Raw genomic sequence first — 18,460 nt, 5'->3', positions numbered from 1 at the left:
AGCATCTCACAAAACGTAATGCTGAAATTGCCATAAAGCATGCGCCTTGAGAAAGCAGGGACAAATTCCGGGACTTGGAGCGCCAACTGTAAAATCTACATCAAGCTGAATGGAGCTCCTGAAGCAAGAGTACTTGCTTCCACAACAACGATGATAATGGAGTCTGACGGAAAACAAACACCTAAATTCAACTACTATGTGCCGATGAACCACTAAACAAGAAGACCTAGGTAGTTACCAGAGGAAGTTACCAATGCAATAGATTGTTAAGAAAAATGTGTCAAATGCTAACTATAGCATTTGACACAATTAAACACAATATTGTAATCAATACATTGGAACGGTATGGCATCAGAAAGTTGGTCTTTAACTGGATTAGAAGTTACTTAACCAACAGGAAACAATACGTGTAGCTAGGCAAACACACGTCTACAAAGCTAAATATATCCTGTGGTGTACCCCAGAGATCAATACTAGGACCAAAATTGTTCAACCTTTATATAAATTACATTTGTAAAGTTACAAACTACTTAAAGTTAGTATTATGTTTTTTTCCAGAAGAGAACACACATAAGCTAATACAAATAATAGCAGAAGAATTTAACAAATTAAAATACTAACTTTAAACATCAGTAAAACTAAAATAATGCTATTTGGTAACAATAGAAGGGAAAGTCAAACAAGTACAAATAGACGGAATAGAAATTGAAAGAATAAATTAATACAAATTTCTAGGTATAAATATAGATGATCAAATTAACTAGAAATGTCATAATAAAATATACAACATAAAGTGGCAAGAACCACGTCAATAATGAATAAAGATAAATATGCATTTCGACCAAAAATCACTCTAATTCTCTACTGCTCGCTATAGTTACCATATCTGAGTTATTGTGCAGAAATATGGGGAAATACCTACAAAAGTACATTTCATTCATTAACTGTGTTCCAAAAAAAGATCAATTAGATTAATACATAATGTTGGATATAGAGAAATTTGAAACCCTTGGTTCATTGAATCGAAAATACTGAAATTCCACGACATAGTGAATGTGCAAACAGCTAAAATTTTGCACAAAGCAAACTATAACCTGCTACCCAAGAATATACAACAATTCTTCTCAACAAAATTTTTTATTTCAAACATTTGTAAGCACGTACAGCACGTAAGACCTTCAGTATATCAGTATGTGGAATTAAATTATGGAAGAGATTAAGCAAATAAATCTAACAATGTACTAATATGATCCATTTCAAGAAACTCTTCAAACTTAAAGTGTTTACAAAGCACAAAGAAATAGAACCATGATAAACATTCTGAATTTATTTCCATCCATCCATTTATTTTCTAGATTATCTTATTTATCTCACCCTATGAAATATAACTTACTTCACTAATTATTATTTATTTATTTTTCATGTCATTACTTATGGAGTATATGGTGAATAAATTGAGAACAGTAAGTGAACAAAAGTTTTAGCAAGGGGTAGGATTAAATAAGCTTTGTTACTTCCTACTCCTTTTCGAACATGTTGAATAGAAACACTGGAAATTGTGATGAATCATGTTGTATGCATCCTTGTCTGGACATGTCCCCTTTCTATAGGGTAAATATATTGGATTCTGCTATAGGATTTCGAACTACAGAATTGCAAATACGCCCTCATGCTCGAGTCTCGCTACGTCATCCCCCCTCGCCGTTTGCCTGCAGTGACATAAGACAGATGCGAGAAATGTTTGTTTACTTCCATGATGGCATGGCATGTGATGTTCAGCTTTGTTTGTGCTCTTGTTACTTTCTTTTGCCTGTTTTTATTACGGTAAATAGAAGACAGTTTAGAAGAAATGTTTTGGCAAAATATCCAAGTTCTGGCGCATCAACTTGTGTCATGTAAAATGGTTTGTATTGTGTCTTTGTGTTCTAAGCCAATATTTACGTGCAGTAGCAAAGGTTTCAAGACTGGCTTAAACCACCAGTCATTTTTGTGAAAATAATTAAATACAGTAGTGATCAAAAGTTTACATACACTTGTAAAGAACATAATGTCATGGCTGACTTGAGTTTCTAAAAAATCCTACAACTCTTATTTTTGTGATAGAGTGATTGGAGCACATACTTACACATTCATGAAGTTTGGTTCTTCAATCAATGTTTACTTATATAGCCCTAAATCACTAGTGTCTCAAAGGGCTGCACAAACCACTACGACATCCTCGGTAGGCCCACATAAGGGCAAGGAAAACTCACACCCAGTGGGACGTCGGTGACAATGATGACTATGAGAACCTTGGAGAGGAAAGCAATGGATGTCGAGCGGGTCTAACATGATACTGTGAAAGTTCAATCCATAATGGATCCAACACAGTCGCGAGAGTCCAGTCCAAAGCGGATCCAACACAGCAGCGAGAGTCCCGTTCACAGCGGAGCCAGCAGGAAACCATCCCAAGCGGAGGCGGATCAGCAGCGCAGAGATGTCCCCAGCCGATACACGGGCAAGCAGTACATGGCCACCGGATCGGACCGGACCCCCTCCACAAGGGAGAGTGGGACATAGGGGAAAAAGAAAAGAAACGGCAGATCAACTGGTTTAAAAAGGAGGTCTATTTAAAGGCTAGAGTATACAGATGAGTTTTAAGGTGAGACTTAAATGCTTTTACTGTGGTGGCATCTCGAACTTTTACCGGGAGGGCATTCCAGAGTACTGGAGCCCGAAATGAAAACGCTCTATAGCCCGCAGACTTTTTTTGGGCTTTGGGAATCACTAATAAGCCGGAGTCCTTTGAACGCAGATTTCTTGCCGGGACATATTGTACAATACAATCGGCAAGATAGGATGGAGCTAGACCGTGTAGTATTTTATACGTAAGTAGTAAAACCTTAAAGTCACATCTTTAGTGCACATGAAGCCAGTGCAGGTGAGCCAGTACAGGCGTAATGTGATCAAACTTTCTTGTTCTTGTCAAAAGTCTAGCAGCCGCATTTTGTACCAACTGTAATCTTTTAATGCTAGACATGGGGAGACCCGAAAATAATACGTTACAGTTGTCGAGGCGAGACGTAACAAACGCATGGTTAATGATCTCAGCGTCTTTAGTGGACAGAATGGAGCGAATTTTAGCGATATTACGGAGATGAAAGAAGGCCGTTTTAGTAACGCTTTTAATGTGTGCCTCAAAGGAGAGAGTTGGGTCGAAGATAATACCCAGATTCTTTACCGTGTCGCCTTGTTTAATTGTTTGGTTGTCAAATGTTAGAGTTGTATTATTAAATAGAGGTCGGTGTCTAGCAGGACCGATAATCAGCATTTCCGTTTTTTTGGCGTTGAGTTGCAAAAAGTTAGCGGACATCCATTGTTTAATTTCATTAAGACACGCCTCCAGCTGACTACAATCCGGCGTGTTGGTCAGCTTTAGGGGCATGTAGAGTTGGGTGTCATCAGCATAACAGTGAAAGCTAAGCTTCTGGTTGAATTTTTGACCACTCTTCTTGACAAAATTGGCGCAGTTCAGCTAAATTTGTTCGGATTTCTGGCATGGAATTGTTTCTTCAGCATTGTACACATGTTCTCATGGGGTTTAAGGCAGGACTTTGCGAAGGCTATTCTAAAACCTTAATTCTAGCCTGATTCAGCCTTTCCTTTACCAGTTTTGACGTGTGTTTGGTGTCATTGTCCTGTTGGAACACCCAACTGCGGCCAAGACTCTTTAATGAATTTATTATGGGTCTACTGAAAATGTGACCAAATCTGCTGGGGCAAAAGTATACATACACCATGTCCCTTTTGCAAGTCCCTTGACAAGTTTCACTGCAATAAGGCACTTTTGGTAGCCATCTGCAAGATTCTGGCAAGCTGCTCGTTGAATTTTTGACCACTCCTCTTGATAAAATTGGTGCAGTTCAGCTAAATTTGTTGTTTCAGACATCAAATGGACAAAGATAAGACCTTGTGGTAGAAAGTTCTGTGTTTAGATGAAACACAAATTGAGCTGTTTGGCCACAATACCGAGCAATATGTCTGGAGGAGAAAAGGTGAAGCCTTTAATCCCAGGAACACCAATCATACCATCAAGCATGGTGGTGGTAGTATTATGCTCTGGGCTTGTTTTGCTGCCAATGGAACTGGTGCTTTACAGGGAGTAAAAGGGACAATGAAAAAGGAGGATTACCTCCAAATTCTTCAGGACAACCTAAAATCATCAGCCCGGAGGTTGGGTCTTGGCCGCAGTTGAGTGTTCCAACAAGACAATGACACCAAACACACGTCAAAACTGGTAAAGGAAAGGCTGAATCAGGCTAGAATTAAGGTTTTAGAATGGCCTTCCCAAAGTCCTGCCTTAAACCCCTTGAGAACATGTGTACAATGCTGAAGAAACAATTCCATGCCAGAAAACCAACAAATTTAGCTGAACTGCGCCAATTTTGTCAAGAAGAGTGGTCAAAAATTCAACCAGAAGCTTGTGTATGGCAACCAAAAGCGCCTTATTGCAGTGAAACTTGCCAAGGGACATGTAACCAAATATTAACATTGCTGTATGTATACTTTTGACCCAGCAGATTTGGTCACATTTTCAGTAGTATTTGCTCCAATCACTCTGTCACAAAAAAGTAAGAGTTGTAGAAAGTATTGGAAACTCAAGACAGCCATGACATGATGTTCTCGACAAGTTTATGTGAACCTTTGATCGCGACTGTATGTGTATTGCTTAGATGTGTATGCTTTTTCTGGCTTTCTCGCACCTAATAGAGTAGGGAGGTCTGACAGCTCACTTCGCTTCGAGGGAGGTACTTCGCCCTTCCCCGCTACCTGACGGATAATTCGAATGTCTCTTGATTGATGTGAATGCCAAAACCGAGGAGGGAGGGCAACAGCATGGGGGGATGAGGGGAATTCGAATTGAGCCTAAGTCTGTGAGATGATGAAGCCTACTCGGACGAGATGTGAAACGTCTTTTAAGATAATCTGAACAGTCCAGCTGCAATGGATTCAATGCCCTTAGAAAACAATAACCTGAATATTTACAGGCAGTATCTAGATCAGGGTTGGGCAGTACGTTGATCGCGAACTACCGGTCGATCGCGGAGGGTGTGTCAGTCGATCACAAGCCAGGCATTAAAAAAATAGACATAAAAATGAGCAATCATCAATCTTCACCAAGACTTCACTTTCGTCAGTTGTTTGACATTCTCGGCACCCGAGGATCTTGTGAGATGACGCTGGCTGCTGCGAGCTCATATTTAAGAAAAAAATCACTGACAGGACGGACGGAGAGAAACTTTTTATTTCAACAGACTTTTGGACCGTACCTGCTGTCAAAACTCTAAAGACCGACTGCACAGTTCCTGTCTTCACCACAAAAGACATGATTCATCCTGCCTGTGCTAACAAAATAAGTCTCAGAAAGCTAGCGTGCACAAGCTAGCAAGCTACGGAGTTTGATGCCAATGTATTTCTCCCCCACCCTCAGCGACCGCTCCCTCTCCTCGCTCGCCCACACACTCACTGACGTCACTCACCTGCTGTCAACACATTAAAGGGCCACACACATATGCTACTCTCATAACAAAGTGTTTAGAAACGATTATGCAAGTTGGACAAATAAGATGCCAAAAAACAACCACTTTCATGTGGTATTGGATAGAAAAGAGGACTTTTTTTTTCCTCCATTTGAAAATGCGGACGTTATCAGCACCACTGTCTGATTCCAATCAATGCAAGTCATCAGAATCAAATACACCAACTTATATTCTTGTCTTCATGAAAGAAAGGAATCTATGTGTGTTAAACATGCTTGTATTATCATTAAACACCATTAACTTCTTAACAAAAATGTCTCTTTCATAAATAAATAAATATGAATTAAAAATATGAATGAGGTAGATCTCCTCGACTTGGTCGATTGAAAAGTAGCTCGCTTGCAGAAAAAGTGTGAGCACCCCTGATCTAGATTATTGAATTTATTTTTTTTTTGTCCTGTCCAGCTTCTCAGGCAAATCATATAGTTGATGTAGATGCCCATATCGGCTGTTCAGATTTACTTTACAAAAGAGAAGTGTAGGATACTTCTCTTTTTGCCTTATTTGAATTCGACTTTATTAAATGTATTTATATTATCATTTGGTGCAGCCGGGCCGGAGCAGGAGGGGATAGAAAGAGAAAAAAAGGAAGACAGAGGGGGAAATTGTGGGGATAAGAGGGGGATTAGACAGTGAGACAAAAACAAAAAAACAGCAAATACAACAATAACAACAACAACAATAATAGAACAACACCAGCAACACAGATTATTGAAACATTAACACAGGTTAACTTTGCGATGCTCTTGTGTAACAATAACCAATGTTAGAAACAAACGCGACTCATCGTCTTTTCAGGCCATTATTAACAATCAACTTATGCATGAATATGCTATCACATTTTAGTTTCATCTATTGTTGACTATTTCCACACTATCAAATCAAGCTTTATTTATAAAGCGCTTTTCATACATAAAATAAATGCAACGCAAAGTGCTGTACAAAGTTAAAAACAATACCCCGCTGACCCATATCCCCAATTATCACATACGTACGCACGGACACAGATACCAAACACACACACACACACACACACACACACACACACACACACACACACACACACACACACACACACACACACACACATATGCAACTGTATGGAGCAATGATTGCATGGCTGAGTACAGAGGAGACATGTGAGTAAACACTATCACAGGAGCTGTCTCCTGTGATAGTGTAATCAGACCATGGCCACCAGGATGCTGACACAAAAACGGCCTATAACCCCTGAGGCAGATGGTTCATCTGAGGAACGTTGGAAAATAAAAATAATAAGACTTGTAAAATAGTAAGAACAATGTGTGGAGATAAGGAATAAAATACAAGTAAGACATATGAAAATTAATAGAAACAATTTAAAAAAAAATACAAATGCATACATATAGTAAATAAATAAATATAACTAAATAAAATCTTGCATAACTAATAGAAAACAAAGTAAAATACACATGACTTCAATAAAATAATATCAGGTAAAAGCAAAATCAAAAAGGTGAGTCACTATTAATATTGATTATTTCTCTTTAGACATTATTTGATATTGGAGAATTTTTATTTTATTTTATTTTTTTAACAAATCCGCTTGCATTCGGGAGAGGGTTCAGTTTCACTTCAGACATTCGACACTGTATTTTTCTCCCACGGTCCAAAGCGGGAGAGTTAACGGTGATGCAACCGGCAGAGATGATTTTGTGCAAAAGCAGGCTAGGAAGAAAGAGGAGGTAGAATGCAAACTCATTGCTCAGCTTCAAAAGATGATGACTATTCATCCACTGAGGTGAAAAATTCTTTACGGACGATGATGCAACAGGTTGGAAATATGTAATGGGGTCATGAGCAGGCTAACATTTTGCCTTAAATGACCAGAAGGCAAGTGAATACTAAAGCGTTTTTCCACATTTACCGGCCACAACATTGGGTACACATTCAACGTTATCAAAATGATACTTTGACATTTTTAAAGTTTTAACGTTTTGAGGTGCTGTCAGATAAGAGTGTGCAAGATCACGTCTTTGTGTTGCCTTCCCAGAGGGGGTAAGAACGAGCCGGAACCTGAGCAGCCCGTGCCGAGGAAGGTGACCATCCGCAGCCTCCCGTCTGCAGACGACATCGACCCAGACGTCCTGGACAGCATGCACTCTCTTGGCTGCTTCAGAGACAAGAACAAGCTGCAGAAAGACTTGCTCTCAGATGAGTGAGTGCACAGGGAAACCTTAACGGGGAGGGGTGAGAAATAGAAGATGAAAAAAATGTAAGAAGAAAAAAGGCTATGATGAAATGGGAAACAATAAAAAGTGATCTACACCGACAGCAATGGTTTCTTCTTCGCTCTTATGAAACCTCGTGCGGCTGTCACTTTAGATGGCAGGATCCATGGATCACTTTGCCGTTATCACACTGTGCTTACACCCTTTACTACGGGGACCCTTCTCCGTCCTCCACCACCCACGTGAGTTCAGGCTGGCCTCATAAACAACCTTGAGGGTCATTTTATTTATGTTAATTTGCTAATGTAAGCTTTTAAGAGATAAACACAAATACCTGTCAAGGATCCTTTACAATTGAACATGGGATCATTACTATCCTCCATCCAGTCTTTAAGGAGCGAGACACGAGGAAAATGTGCTGCCTGCATTCCTTTCCCCTATTACGTTAGAGCTAAAGCTGCAGGTTCATGTCTCTTTGCCTACTAATGCTCTGCACTCTGTTTTTACTACAGGAGGCCAAACCACTCTGCATTGTATACATCATACTTGCCAACCTTGAGACCTCCGATTTCAGGGGGTGGGGGTGGGGGGCGTGGTCGGGGGTGGAGTAGGGGCGTGGGGCGTAGTTAAGAGGGGTGGTGTATAATTCACCGACTTGATTATTTCATATATATATATATATATATATATATATATATATATATATATATATATATGTATGAAATACCTGACTTTCAGTGAATTCTAGCTATATATATTTATTTTATTATATTTATAAATAAAATAAATAGTTGAATTTCCGACGGCACCTATCAAATACACAGTAATAAAAACACAGTTGTTCTGCTAACTGTACTGTGCTTGCTGGTTACTAAAAAAAAAAAAAACACTTACCTTTCACTATTTGAGTAACCTTTGTTCTGCCATTCGCGGATTGGCGAGCGATCTCCGAATCCGGGAACATCCTTCACGGATTTGTTGTAGACATCCGCAAATGACAACGGGATGTTGCTTCCAGCTATCAGCATAGCCATCTTTGTCTCAGCATAAGATACACCATCGGGTCGCCATTTTGCGAGGTGGGCCATTATACTGGGTTGTGAACGATGCTGCGCTGCGGACGCTTTGTGCTTCGCTGACCGTTCATGGCTGAGTATATCCGTTTGGCCGCCGTGTTCAATGGAGAAGTCTGTTCTACAAAATTTACAGGCAACATAGCCCTTCCCCTTTCCTGGATAAACTGAAATTCTTGTTTCCAATCGTTCTGGAACTTGCAAGCGTATTTCTTCATTTTGCTCATCGACGGTGTAATATACTGGGTTGGAGTCAATAACCAGGCGACGTGATGAAGTTATGTCTCTTTACTGTTTCAGAACAGACTCCCTAATGCATGTTCCTTGACTGCACTTAAATGTAGAATATATTTACATTCAATTCTATGTACAGTAGATGGTAGTATTGTCCAGTTTAAGAGGGTCACAACATGGAGTCAGGTCTGGAGCTGGAGGGGGCGTGACATCCAGCTCCGCCTGAATTTTGGGAGATTTTCGGGAGAAAATTTGTCCCGGGAGGTTTTCATGAGAGGCGCTGAATTTCGGGAGTCTCTCGGAGTATCCGGGAGGGTTGGCAAGTATGGTATACATTAGCCCATTGGAGAATTAGATCTCTCACTTACTAAAACACTAAAAAAAAGACTTGTTTAGAATGTTTCCATACTGTCCTGCAATGTGCGCAATAGGGTATGCTGATCTTGGAAACTCAACTTACATTTGATGGCTAGATTTTCAGAGCAGAAAAACCTACATAAATTATTACAATTGCTTTTTAGCACTAAGGCTCGCTGCAACACTAATGCACGCTACTTTATATTCGTTGTTTTTTGACCTTGTTATGAAGACATTTTTGTATGTGCAATATTGTATTTTTAAACTGCCTCTTTTTTGCAGTGACAACCAAGAAAAGATGATCTACTTCCTGTTACTGGACCGTAAGGAGAGGTACCCCAGTCAAGAGGACCAGAACCTTCCTCCTCGCAATGAGATAGGTGAGGCTCAGATACAAACGACCTGTGGTAATAATTAATGCTTAATGTTTCCGTTACTTGTCACCTTTTCATTAGCAGATGGCTTTTGCCAGTGACATATTTTTGACCTGATGTCGGCTGCAGTCTAAATTTTAGATTAGTACAAACTTTTTTAATTTTCCTGATTGAACTCTCCTGAAGGAATCAATAAAGTACTACATATCTATCTAAACTAGGGTTGCACAGTATACCGGTATTAGTATTGTACCGCGATACTAATGAATCATATTCGGTACTATACCGCCTCTGAAAAGTACCAGTCCGCCCCAAACGCCATTGGTGGATCTACACCTAACATCCACTGTAATGATACCAAGTACAGGAGCGTATCTTGTCGATACTACTATGATTGCTAGGGCTGCGAATCTTTGGGTGTCCCACAATGAAATTCAAAATCGATTTTTGGGGTCACGTTTCGATTTAAAAATTATTTTTTTCCTGATTTAAAAGGATTCTCTATTCATTCAATACATAGGATTTCAGCAGGATCTACCCCAGTCTGCTAAGTAGATCCTGCTTTACTACTCTGGGGTAGCAGAGTAGTAGAATTTGGTAAAAAGCGTTTAAATTTGTAAAGGACAATGTTTTATCAACTGATTGCAATAATGTAAATTTATTTTAACTGTTAAACGAACCAAAAATATGACTTATTTTATCTTTGTGAAAACATTGGACACAGTGTGTTGTCAAGCTTATGAGATACGTTGCAGGTGTAAGCCACTGTGACACTATTGTTTTATTTTTTTTTTATAAATGTGTAATGATAATGTCAATAAGTGATTTTTAATCACTGCTATGCTGAAATTATAACTAATATTGATACTGTTGTTGATAAGATTCATTTTTGTTTCACTACTTTTGGTTTGTTCTGTGTGGTGTTTGTGTCTCCTCTCCATTGTTCTGTTTATTGCAGTTCTGAGTGTTGCTGGGTCAGGTTTGGTTATGTAATTGGACTGCATTGTTATGGTATTGCTGCGTATTGTTTTGTTGGATTGAAAAAAATATATATTTAAAAAAAAATTAGAATCGATTCTGAATAGCACAACGTGAGAATCGCAATTCAAATTCGAATCGATTTTTCCCCACACCCCTAATGATTGCGTCAATATTTTTTGGCATCACAACATCTTTTTATTTTATTTTTTTTATTTATGTTTATAAACTCAGGAAATGCGTCCCTGGACACATGAGGACTTTGAATATGACCAATGTATGATCCTGTAACGACTTGGTATTGGATTGATACCCAAATTTGTGGTATGACGTAAACCTAATGTAAAGTATCAAACAACAGAAGAATAAGTGATTATTACATTTTAAGAAGTGTAGAAAGAGTGTTAAAAGAGAAAGTAAGCAGACATTAATAGTAAATGAACAAGTAGATAAATAATAGAATGATAAATGACACAATATGTGACTGCATACGTCAGCAGCTAAATTGGGAGCCTTTGTTTGTTTACTTACTAATAAAAGACAAGTTGTCTTGTATGTTCACTATTTTATTTAAGGGCAAACTTACAATTGGAAACATATGTTTAATGTACCGTAAGATTTTTTGTTAAAATGAAGCCAATAATGCATTTTTTGTGGTCCCCTTTATTTAGAAAAGTACCAAAAAGTATCAAAATAATTTTGGTATCGGGACAACACTAGTACAGACTCATCAGCATCCTCTGCCGAGGACATTTACTTTGTCAGTTACACATTTTGGGAGTATAACTAGCCCTGTTATCCATTTCCACAAATGTCCACTGCAGTATACATTGCCTCTCTAGAGTATAAATACAACATGAGCTGTATATAGTTTTTTTGTTAAGGTAAAATATGATACTACAAAATACTTATATAGGCAGGTTTCCGCAGTGCAAATACACGACTCTGACACCAGGTTTGGTAATAGTTCCATGTCTTCAAAACATGCTTATTGACATCACACTATGGATTAATATGTTTATATTTGCGCACTTTGTCAAGGAGTGGAATTAAGCAGATGTTAACTAGTAATGGGTGCCTTTTACATTTTAATAGATACAGTACATATTTGGGTATTGATACCAATTGTCAGTACTTTTTTGTGTGTATGTGGTAGTAATACTAATAATAATAATAATATATTTTTGTATGTACTTAGCATTTAATTACCTACTGTGTAACCACTCACTGCTATCTCGTTGTCATATCTTGTTTTCATACACTTCTCTGTCTCATTAGCAAGTATGCATTTGTGGGGCGGTATAGCTCGGTTGGTAGAGCGGCCGTGCCAGCAACTTGAGGATTGCAGGTTCGATCCCAGCTTGCACCACCCTAGTCACTGCCGTTGTGTCCTTGGGCAAGACACTTTACCCACCTGCTCCCAGTGCCACCCACACTGGTTTTAAATGTAACTTAGATATTGGGTTTCCCAATGTAAAGCGCTTTGAGTCACTTGAGAAAAGCGCTATATAAATATAATTCCCTTCACTTCACTTCACAGTTTTGTCGTCAGTTAACTTGAATGTGCCAGACTTGTGCTTTGTTGAGCCCTACAAAGTAATTATACTGTAACTATTGTACATGGATTGTAACATGCATCTGAGTTGTAATGTTGATTGCCGAATTGAGATATGTATCTATGAAAATCGTCTATGCTAATCAATAGCTTGTATATGGCATACCCAAATTGGCATTTAGTTCACTTGAAAAGCGGAGCCTTATTATTGAGCACTTTTGGCTTTGAAAATTGTAACATTAATTAGAAGCCGTCCGCTATGAAAACGTCAGATTGCCGCCCAGTGCTTGAGCAAGTGCCCAGTCTATCAGACCTGATGTCACGTACAACCAAAGTATGTTTGATTTTGTTACTGTTGCTCCGCAATACAGGAAGAACTCGGTTGGTACACAACTACCAAATTCAGTACCTAATCCTGCACTTTATCTCTTCACAGTATACTGCAGATTGTTAACATTTCTTCATTCACATACACACGTTTGTAAATGTTTCATGTGTTGTATACACATAATGTAAATGTCAGAGGAAAACAAGTCGAAAGATCTTTAACTTTGGGGACTAATAGCTGGTGATGGCCATTGAGCTAATATGAGTTGTTACATAGTGACATTTCGATGATTGAACTTTTCTCGTTGAATGCGATCCAGTCAATAATGTGGTCATTAGTTTAAGGTCTGCCAGGAAAGAATTACTTATGACTATTAGTGATAATCAATGCAATTAGCGCTAAATATCACTTCAACACATTGTAATGTAATCTGAACTGTGTGGGTTTTTTTTGTCCTGGTGTGTGACTCACAGATCCCCCCAAGAAGCGGGTTGACTCTCCAATGTTGAACCGACATGGAAAACGGAGACCAGAGAGGAAGTCCATGGAAGTCCTCAGTGTCACAGACGGAGGCTCGCCTGTGCCGGCCAGGAGAGCCATCGACATGACACAACACGGCCAACGGTATGCATGAGTCCATGAACACGTTTGCTGTCTCTGCTAAGTTACAGGATGGGACTGATTTACTGGGTTTTATCTGACTCAAGATGTCTGAGGTCGCAGGGCAAATTGTTATTGGTACACTACTGATTTCACAGGCGATTGGTTCCAACGTGTTTAAGATAGCTGGGGTGTTTTTGGTCAAGACTAATTGCTTTTCCTCCCCGCTAGTCAGTGAACACTTCACAGCAGGGGTCTCACAAACGCGGCCCGCGTGCCAATTGCGGCCAGCGAGATGTTATTTTGCGGCCCCCACCTTAATATGAAAGTTTAATGTTAGCCCGGCCCGCGAGTTTTGTATGAATGGCGCTTCACAGCGTTGTGTACGGAGCTGAAGGAATCTGCCAATCACGGTGTGGTATGTGGCTCTCAAGGGTCGAACATTGACGTCCCCTCCCCTCCTGTTTGCTCCAGACAGAGACGATTTTTGTTATTTGGGTCCAAAAGGGCTCTTTCAACGTTCTGGGTTGCCTACCCCTGCATTAGTGGGAAAGCGGCAAATGAGGGAAAGCGACAGAAACATTGCCATGGAGACGAGGGCTTTCTAACGTGCCTGGCTGCAGTCTCACCGCGACGCCTGTCCGTCAGTAATAACAGTTCCCGATAACCTGGACCAAATCAAACCATTTGTAAAAAAATATTATTTCATTTGCATTTCCTCACATTTCTTAATCCTCATTTTAGTCAGCTGGAGGCGTGTCTTAATGAAATTAAACAATGGATGTCCGCTAACTTTTTGCATCTCAACGCCAAAAAAACGGAAATGCTGATTATCGGTCCTGCTAGACACCGACCTCTATTTAATGATACAACTCTAACATTTGACAACCAAACAATTAAACAAGGCGACACAGTAAAGAATCTGGGTGTTATCTTTGACCCAACTCTCTCCTTTGAGTCCCACATTAAAAGCGTTACTAAAACGGCCTTCTTTCATCTCCGTAATATCGCTAAAATTCGCTCCATTCTGTCCACTAAAGACGCTGAGATCATTATCCATGCGTTTGTTACGTCTCGTCTCGATTACTGTAACGTATTATTTTCGGGTCTCCCCATGTCTAGCATTAAAAGATTACAGTTGGTACAAAATGCGGCTGCTAGACTTTTGACAAGAACAAGAAAGTTTGATCACATTACGCCTGTACTGGCTCACCTGCACTGGCTTCCTGTGCACTTAAGATGTGACTTTAAGGTTTTACTACTTACGTATAAAATACTACACACTCTAGCTCCATCCTATCTTGCCGATTGTATTGTACCATATGTCCCGGCAAGAAATCTGCGTTCAAAGTACTCCGGCTTATTAGTGATTCCCAAAGCCCAAAAAAAGTCTGTGGGCTATAGAGTGTTTTCATTTCGGGACTATGAAAACCTTGGAGAGTAGGAAAGCAATGGATGTCGAGCGGGTCTAACATGATACTGTGAAAGTTCAATCCATAATGGATCCAACACAGTCGCAAGAGTCCAGTCCAAAGCGGATCCAACACAGCAGCGAGAGTCCCGTTCACAGCGGAGCCAGCAGGAAACCATCCCAAGCGGAGGCGGATCAGCAGCGCAGAGATGTCCCCAGCCGATACTCAGGCAAGCAGTACATGGCCACCGGATCGGACCGGACCCCCTCCACAAGGGAGAGCGGGACATAGGAGAAAAAGAAAATAAACGGCGGATCAACTGGTCGAAATAGGGATTCTATTTAAAGGCTAGGGTATACATCCATTGCTTTCCTCCTCTCCAAGGTTCTCATAGTCATCATTGTCACCGACGTCCCACTGGGTGTGACTTTTCCTTGCCCTTATGTGGGCCTACCGAGGATGTCGTAGTGGTTTGTGCAGCCCTTTGAGACACTAGTGATTTAGGGCTATATAAGTAAACATTGATTGATTGATTGATTGATTTTGTTCATTTATATTTTGATTTTATTTTGTGTTTAAAATAAAAATAAAGACATTTAAATTTTTATTTTTTTTTAAGGGGGAACATTATCACCAGACCTATGTAAGCGTCAATGATGTTCCAGAAAAAAGACCATATATTTTTTTAACTGATTTCCGTTCTCTAAATGGGTGAATTTTGGCGAATTAAACGCCTTTCTATTATTTGCTCTCAGACCGATGACGTCACTTTGTGACGTCACCTAGGTAGTCAATTCGCCATTTTCTCAAACACATTACACACACAAGTCAAATCAGCTCTGTTATTTTCCGTTTTTTCGACTGTTTTCCGTACCTTGGAGACATCATGCCTCGTCGGTGTGTTGTCGGAGGGTGTAACAACACGATCAGGAACGGATTCAAGTTGATTTACGTGGAGTGTGCATCGATTAGCACGGCATGCTAATCGATGCTAACATGCTATTTAGGCTAGCTGTATGAACATATTGCATCGGTATGCCTCATTTGTAGCTATATTTGCATCCAGCCTTTCCCTCCATCCACATTTAATGCCAAACAAACACTTACCAATCGACGGATTTAAGTTGCTCCAGTGTCACGAGATGCGAAAGTCCCGATCGTTTGGTCTGCACATTTTACCGGCGATGCTAAGGCAGACATGGCCGAATAGCTTCAATAGCTATTCGCTCAATAGCTTCAGTTTCTTCTTCAATTTCGTTTTCGCTATCTGCCTCCATACTTCAACTATCCGTTTCAATAAATGCTTAATCTGTTGAATCGCTTAAGCCGCTGAAATCCGAGTCTGAATCCGAGCTAATGTCGCTATATCTTGCTGTGCTCTCAGCCATGTTTGTTTGTATTGGCATCACTGGATGACGTCACCTGCGATGATGTGGCGACTTGTCCAGGGTGTACCCCGCCTTCCGCCCGATTGTAGCTGAGATAGGCGCCAGCGCCCCCCGTGACCCCGAAAGGGAATAAGCGGTAGAAAATGGATGGATGGATGGATGACGTCACAGGAAAATGGACGGGTGGATTTACAGAAAGCGAAAATCAGGCACTTTAAGCCTTTTTTCGGGATATTCCATGATGGGTAAAATTTTGAAAAAAACTTCGAAAAATAAAATGAGCCACTGGGAACTGATTTTTATTGGTTTTAACCCTTCTGAAATTGTGATAAGAAATCTCACCCAGTTTCTGCATCCAGTGGCCCCCAGGTAAATTGAGTTTGAGACCCCTGCTTTACAGGAATGTCTTTTGTGAAAGCAACGTGAGTGTTTTTGTGTAAGGCCGGTGGTCTCTCAGCAGGTTTTTGCAAACAACTGAGTCTGACCGTCTGCTCGCTTTGTGTCCTGTTTCACCGTAGTCAGTCAGTGTACAGTAAAAGCTTGGATATTCCTGACGGCAGAAAAAAGCGCAGCAAAGAAGAAAGGTGTTCACTTCTCACACTTTCCCCTCCTTGTGTTCCTTGTTCTAACCACTCTTGCAAGAAAATGTCAGAACGATGCAGACGTGCTCTCTTTCGTCCGTAAAAAAAAAAAAAAAAGAAGCACATTTTGGCTCAAGCTTTGTGAATTTTAACATTTGGCTTAATTTTCCGTGCAATGTCGAGCTTAAATATTCGACTCCAGCACCCCCAACCCCCTTTACCGAGCTCAAATATCCTCTCCTAAATGCATTGATAAGCACATCCTCCCCATTCAGCGTTTCACTTCCTCTTGAGATATCGAGCCTTCCTCCTAGTTCAGAAAGTGGAAGCTGAGCCACAATCCCACCAGGCACGGCGAGGCTGATTTAAAATCTATTTACACATCTTATTTCCGCCGCCAGTATATCATCACAGCAAATATTCCTACTGGATGGCGCTGACGGTTGTGGCAGCAGGAGAGATGGACTGTGAGTTAACGTGATGAGCCTAATGACACAGAGAAGGGGACATGAATGCAGGGCCCATGAGTAATATCATATCGCCACAATATAGACATTTGTGAACTCTTCCCAATGTTGGATATTTTAATAACGCCTCACTTGTGCAGTTTGGCAACAAGAGCACATCAAGAATTCAGCTCATGCTGCTTTAAACTTCCATCCACAAGACACTTTGGAAGCTTTAGATCCGTTCCTGCAGCTCCCACTTTTTAAGCTGTCCATCTTTGAATTCCATGTTAATATTCATCTGCACATTTCATCCCCCTCTCCTCCACTCTTCATCCCCTCAGGCCATCAGAGTCTTTATTTAAAGGTTGTGCTAGTTTAGGAGCTGCATTTTTGCTTTAATATTTGCTGGATTCCACAGCACCAGTTTACCGTTATCTTATGTTAAGAATAGAACCCATCGACATGAACGGAAATACATCAAAATTGCATGTGACACACTAAAAATCATGGGATTTTATGCATCAGGGGTCTCAAATTCAAGGCCAGCACGATCATACTTTGTGGTTCCTTACTTAACGTCAACGTTTAGAGCATGGGTGTCAAACTCTGGCCCGCCGTGTAATTTAATTTGGCCCTTGAGGCAATATCAATTTAGCATTAGAGCTGGCCCGCCGGTCTTATACAGCCTCAGTGCCGCTGTAACACCGCATTCACCGCTAATACTCATACTTGCCAACCCTCCTAATTTTCCAGGTAGACTCCCGAAGTTCAGTGCCCCTCCCGGGGCAACCATTCTCCCGAATTTCTACCGATTTCCACCTGGACAACTATATTGGGGGCGTGCATTTAAGGCACTGCCTTTAGCGTTCTCTACAACCTGTCGTCACGTCCGCTTTTCTTCCATACTAACAGCGTGTCACATAATATTTGTGGCTTTTACACACACGCACAAGTGAATGCAAGGCATACTTGGTCAACAGTCATACAGGTCACACTGAGGGTGGCCGTATAAACAACTTTAGCACTGTTACAAATATGCCCCACACTGTGAACCCACACCAAACAAGAATGACAAACACATTTGGGGTGAACATCCGCACCGTAACACAACAGAACAAATACCCAGAAACCCTTGCAGCACTAACTCTTCCGGGAAACTTCCAGCAAACTGAGCAATAATTAACGTTTTATTCATGCATTTTCTCTTGCTACTTCAAAGCTTGAATGTTTGGTTCATTCGTTATTGTTATTTTATTTTAAAATGTATTATTAGCCTGTGGAAAAAATGTGATATTTACTTCAGAAGATTGCAAATAGAAAAAAAGGCATAACATTTTTATTA

At 40.3% G+C, this 18,460-nt stretch overlaps 1 protein-coding gene across 6 annotated transcripts in view; it reads left to right on the top strand.

Moving 5' to 3' along the window:
* The window catches only part of LOC133563459 (serine/threonine-protein kinase BRSK2-like), a 641,999-nt gene that overhangs the window by 538,510 nt on the left and 85,029 nt on the right, over window positions 1-18,460 (top strand). For all 6 annotated transcript variants that reach the window (XM_061917595.1, XM_061917596.1, XM_061917593.1 and 3 more), the window contains exons 10-12: window positions 7,612-7,776; window positions 9,736-9,833; window positions 13,162-13,312. In XM_061917595.1, coding sequence (XP_061773579.1) covers window positions 7,612-7,776; window positions 9,736-9,833; window positions 13,162-13,312 — 414 coding nt within the window. The remainder of the gene's footprint in view (window positions 1-7,611; window positions 7,777-9,735; window positions 9,834-13,161; window positions 13,313-18,460) is intronic.

Source organism: Nerophis ophidion, linkage group LG12, assembly GCF_033978795.1.
Source record: "Nerophis ophidion isolate RoL-2023_Sa linkage group LG12, RoL_Noph_v1.0, whole genome shotgun sequence".
In the NCBI taxonomy this organism is placed as follows: domain Eukaryota; kingdom Metazoa; phylum Chordata; class Actinopteri; order Syngnathiformes; family Syngnathidae; genus Nerophis; species Nerophis ophidion.
This window is presented reverse-complemented; position numbering and strand designations above follow the sequence as displayed.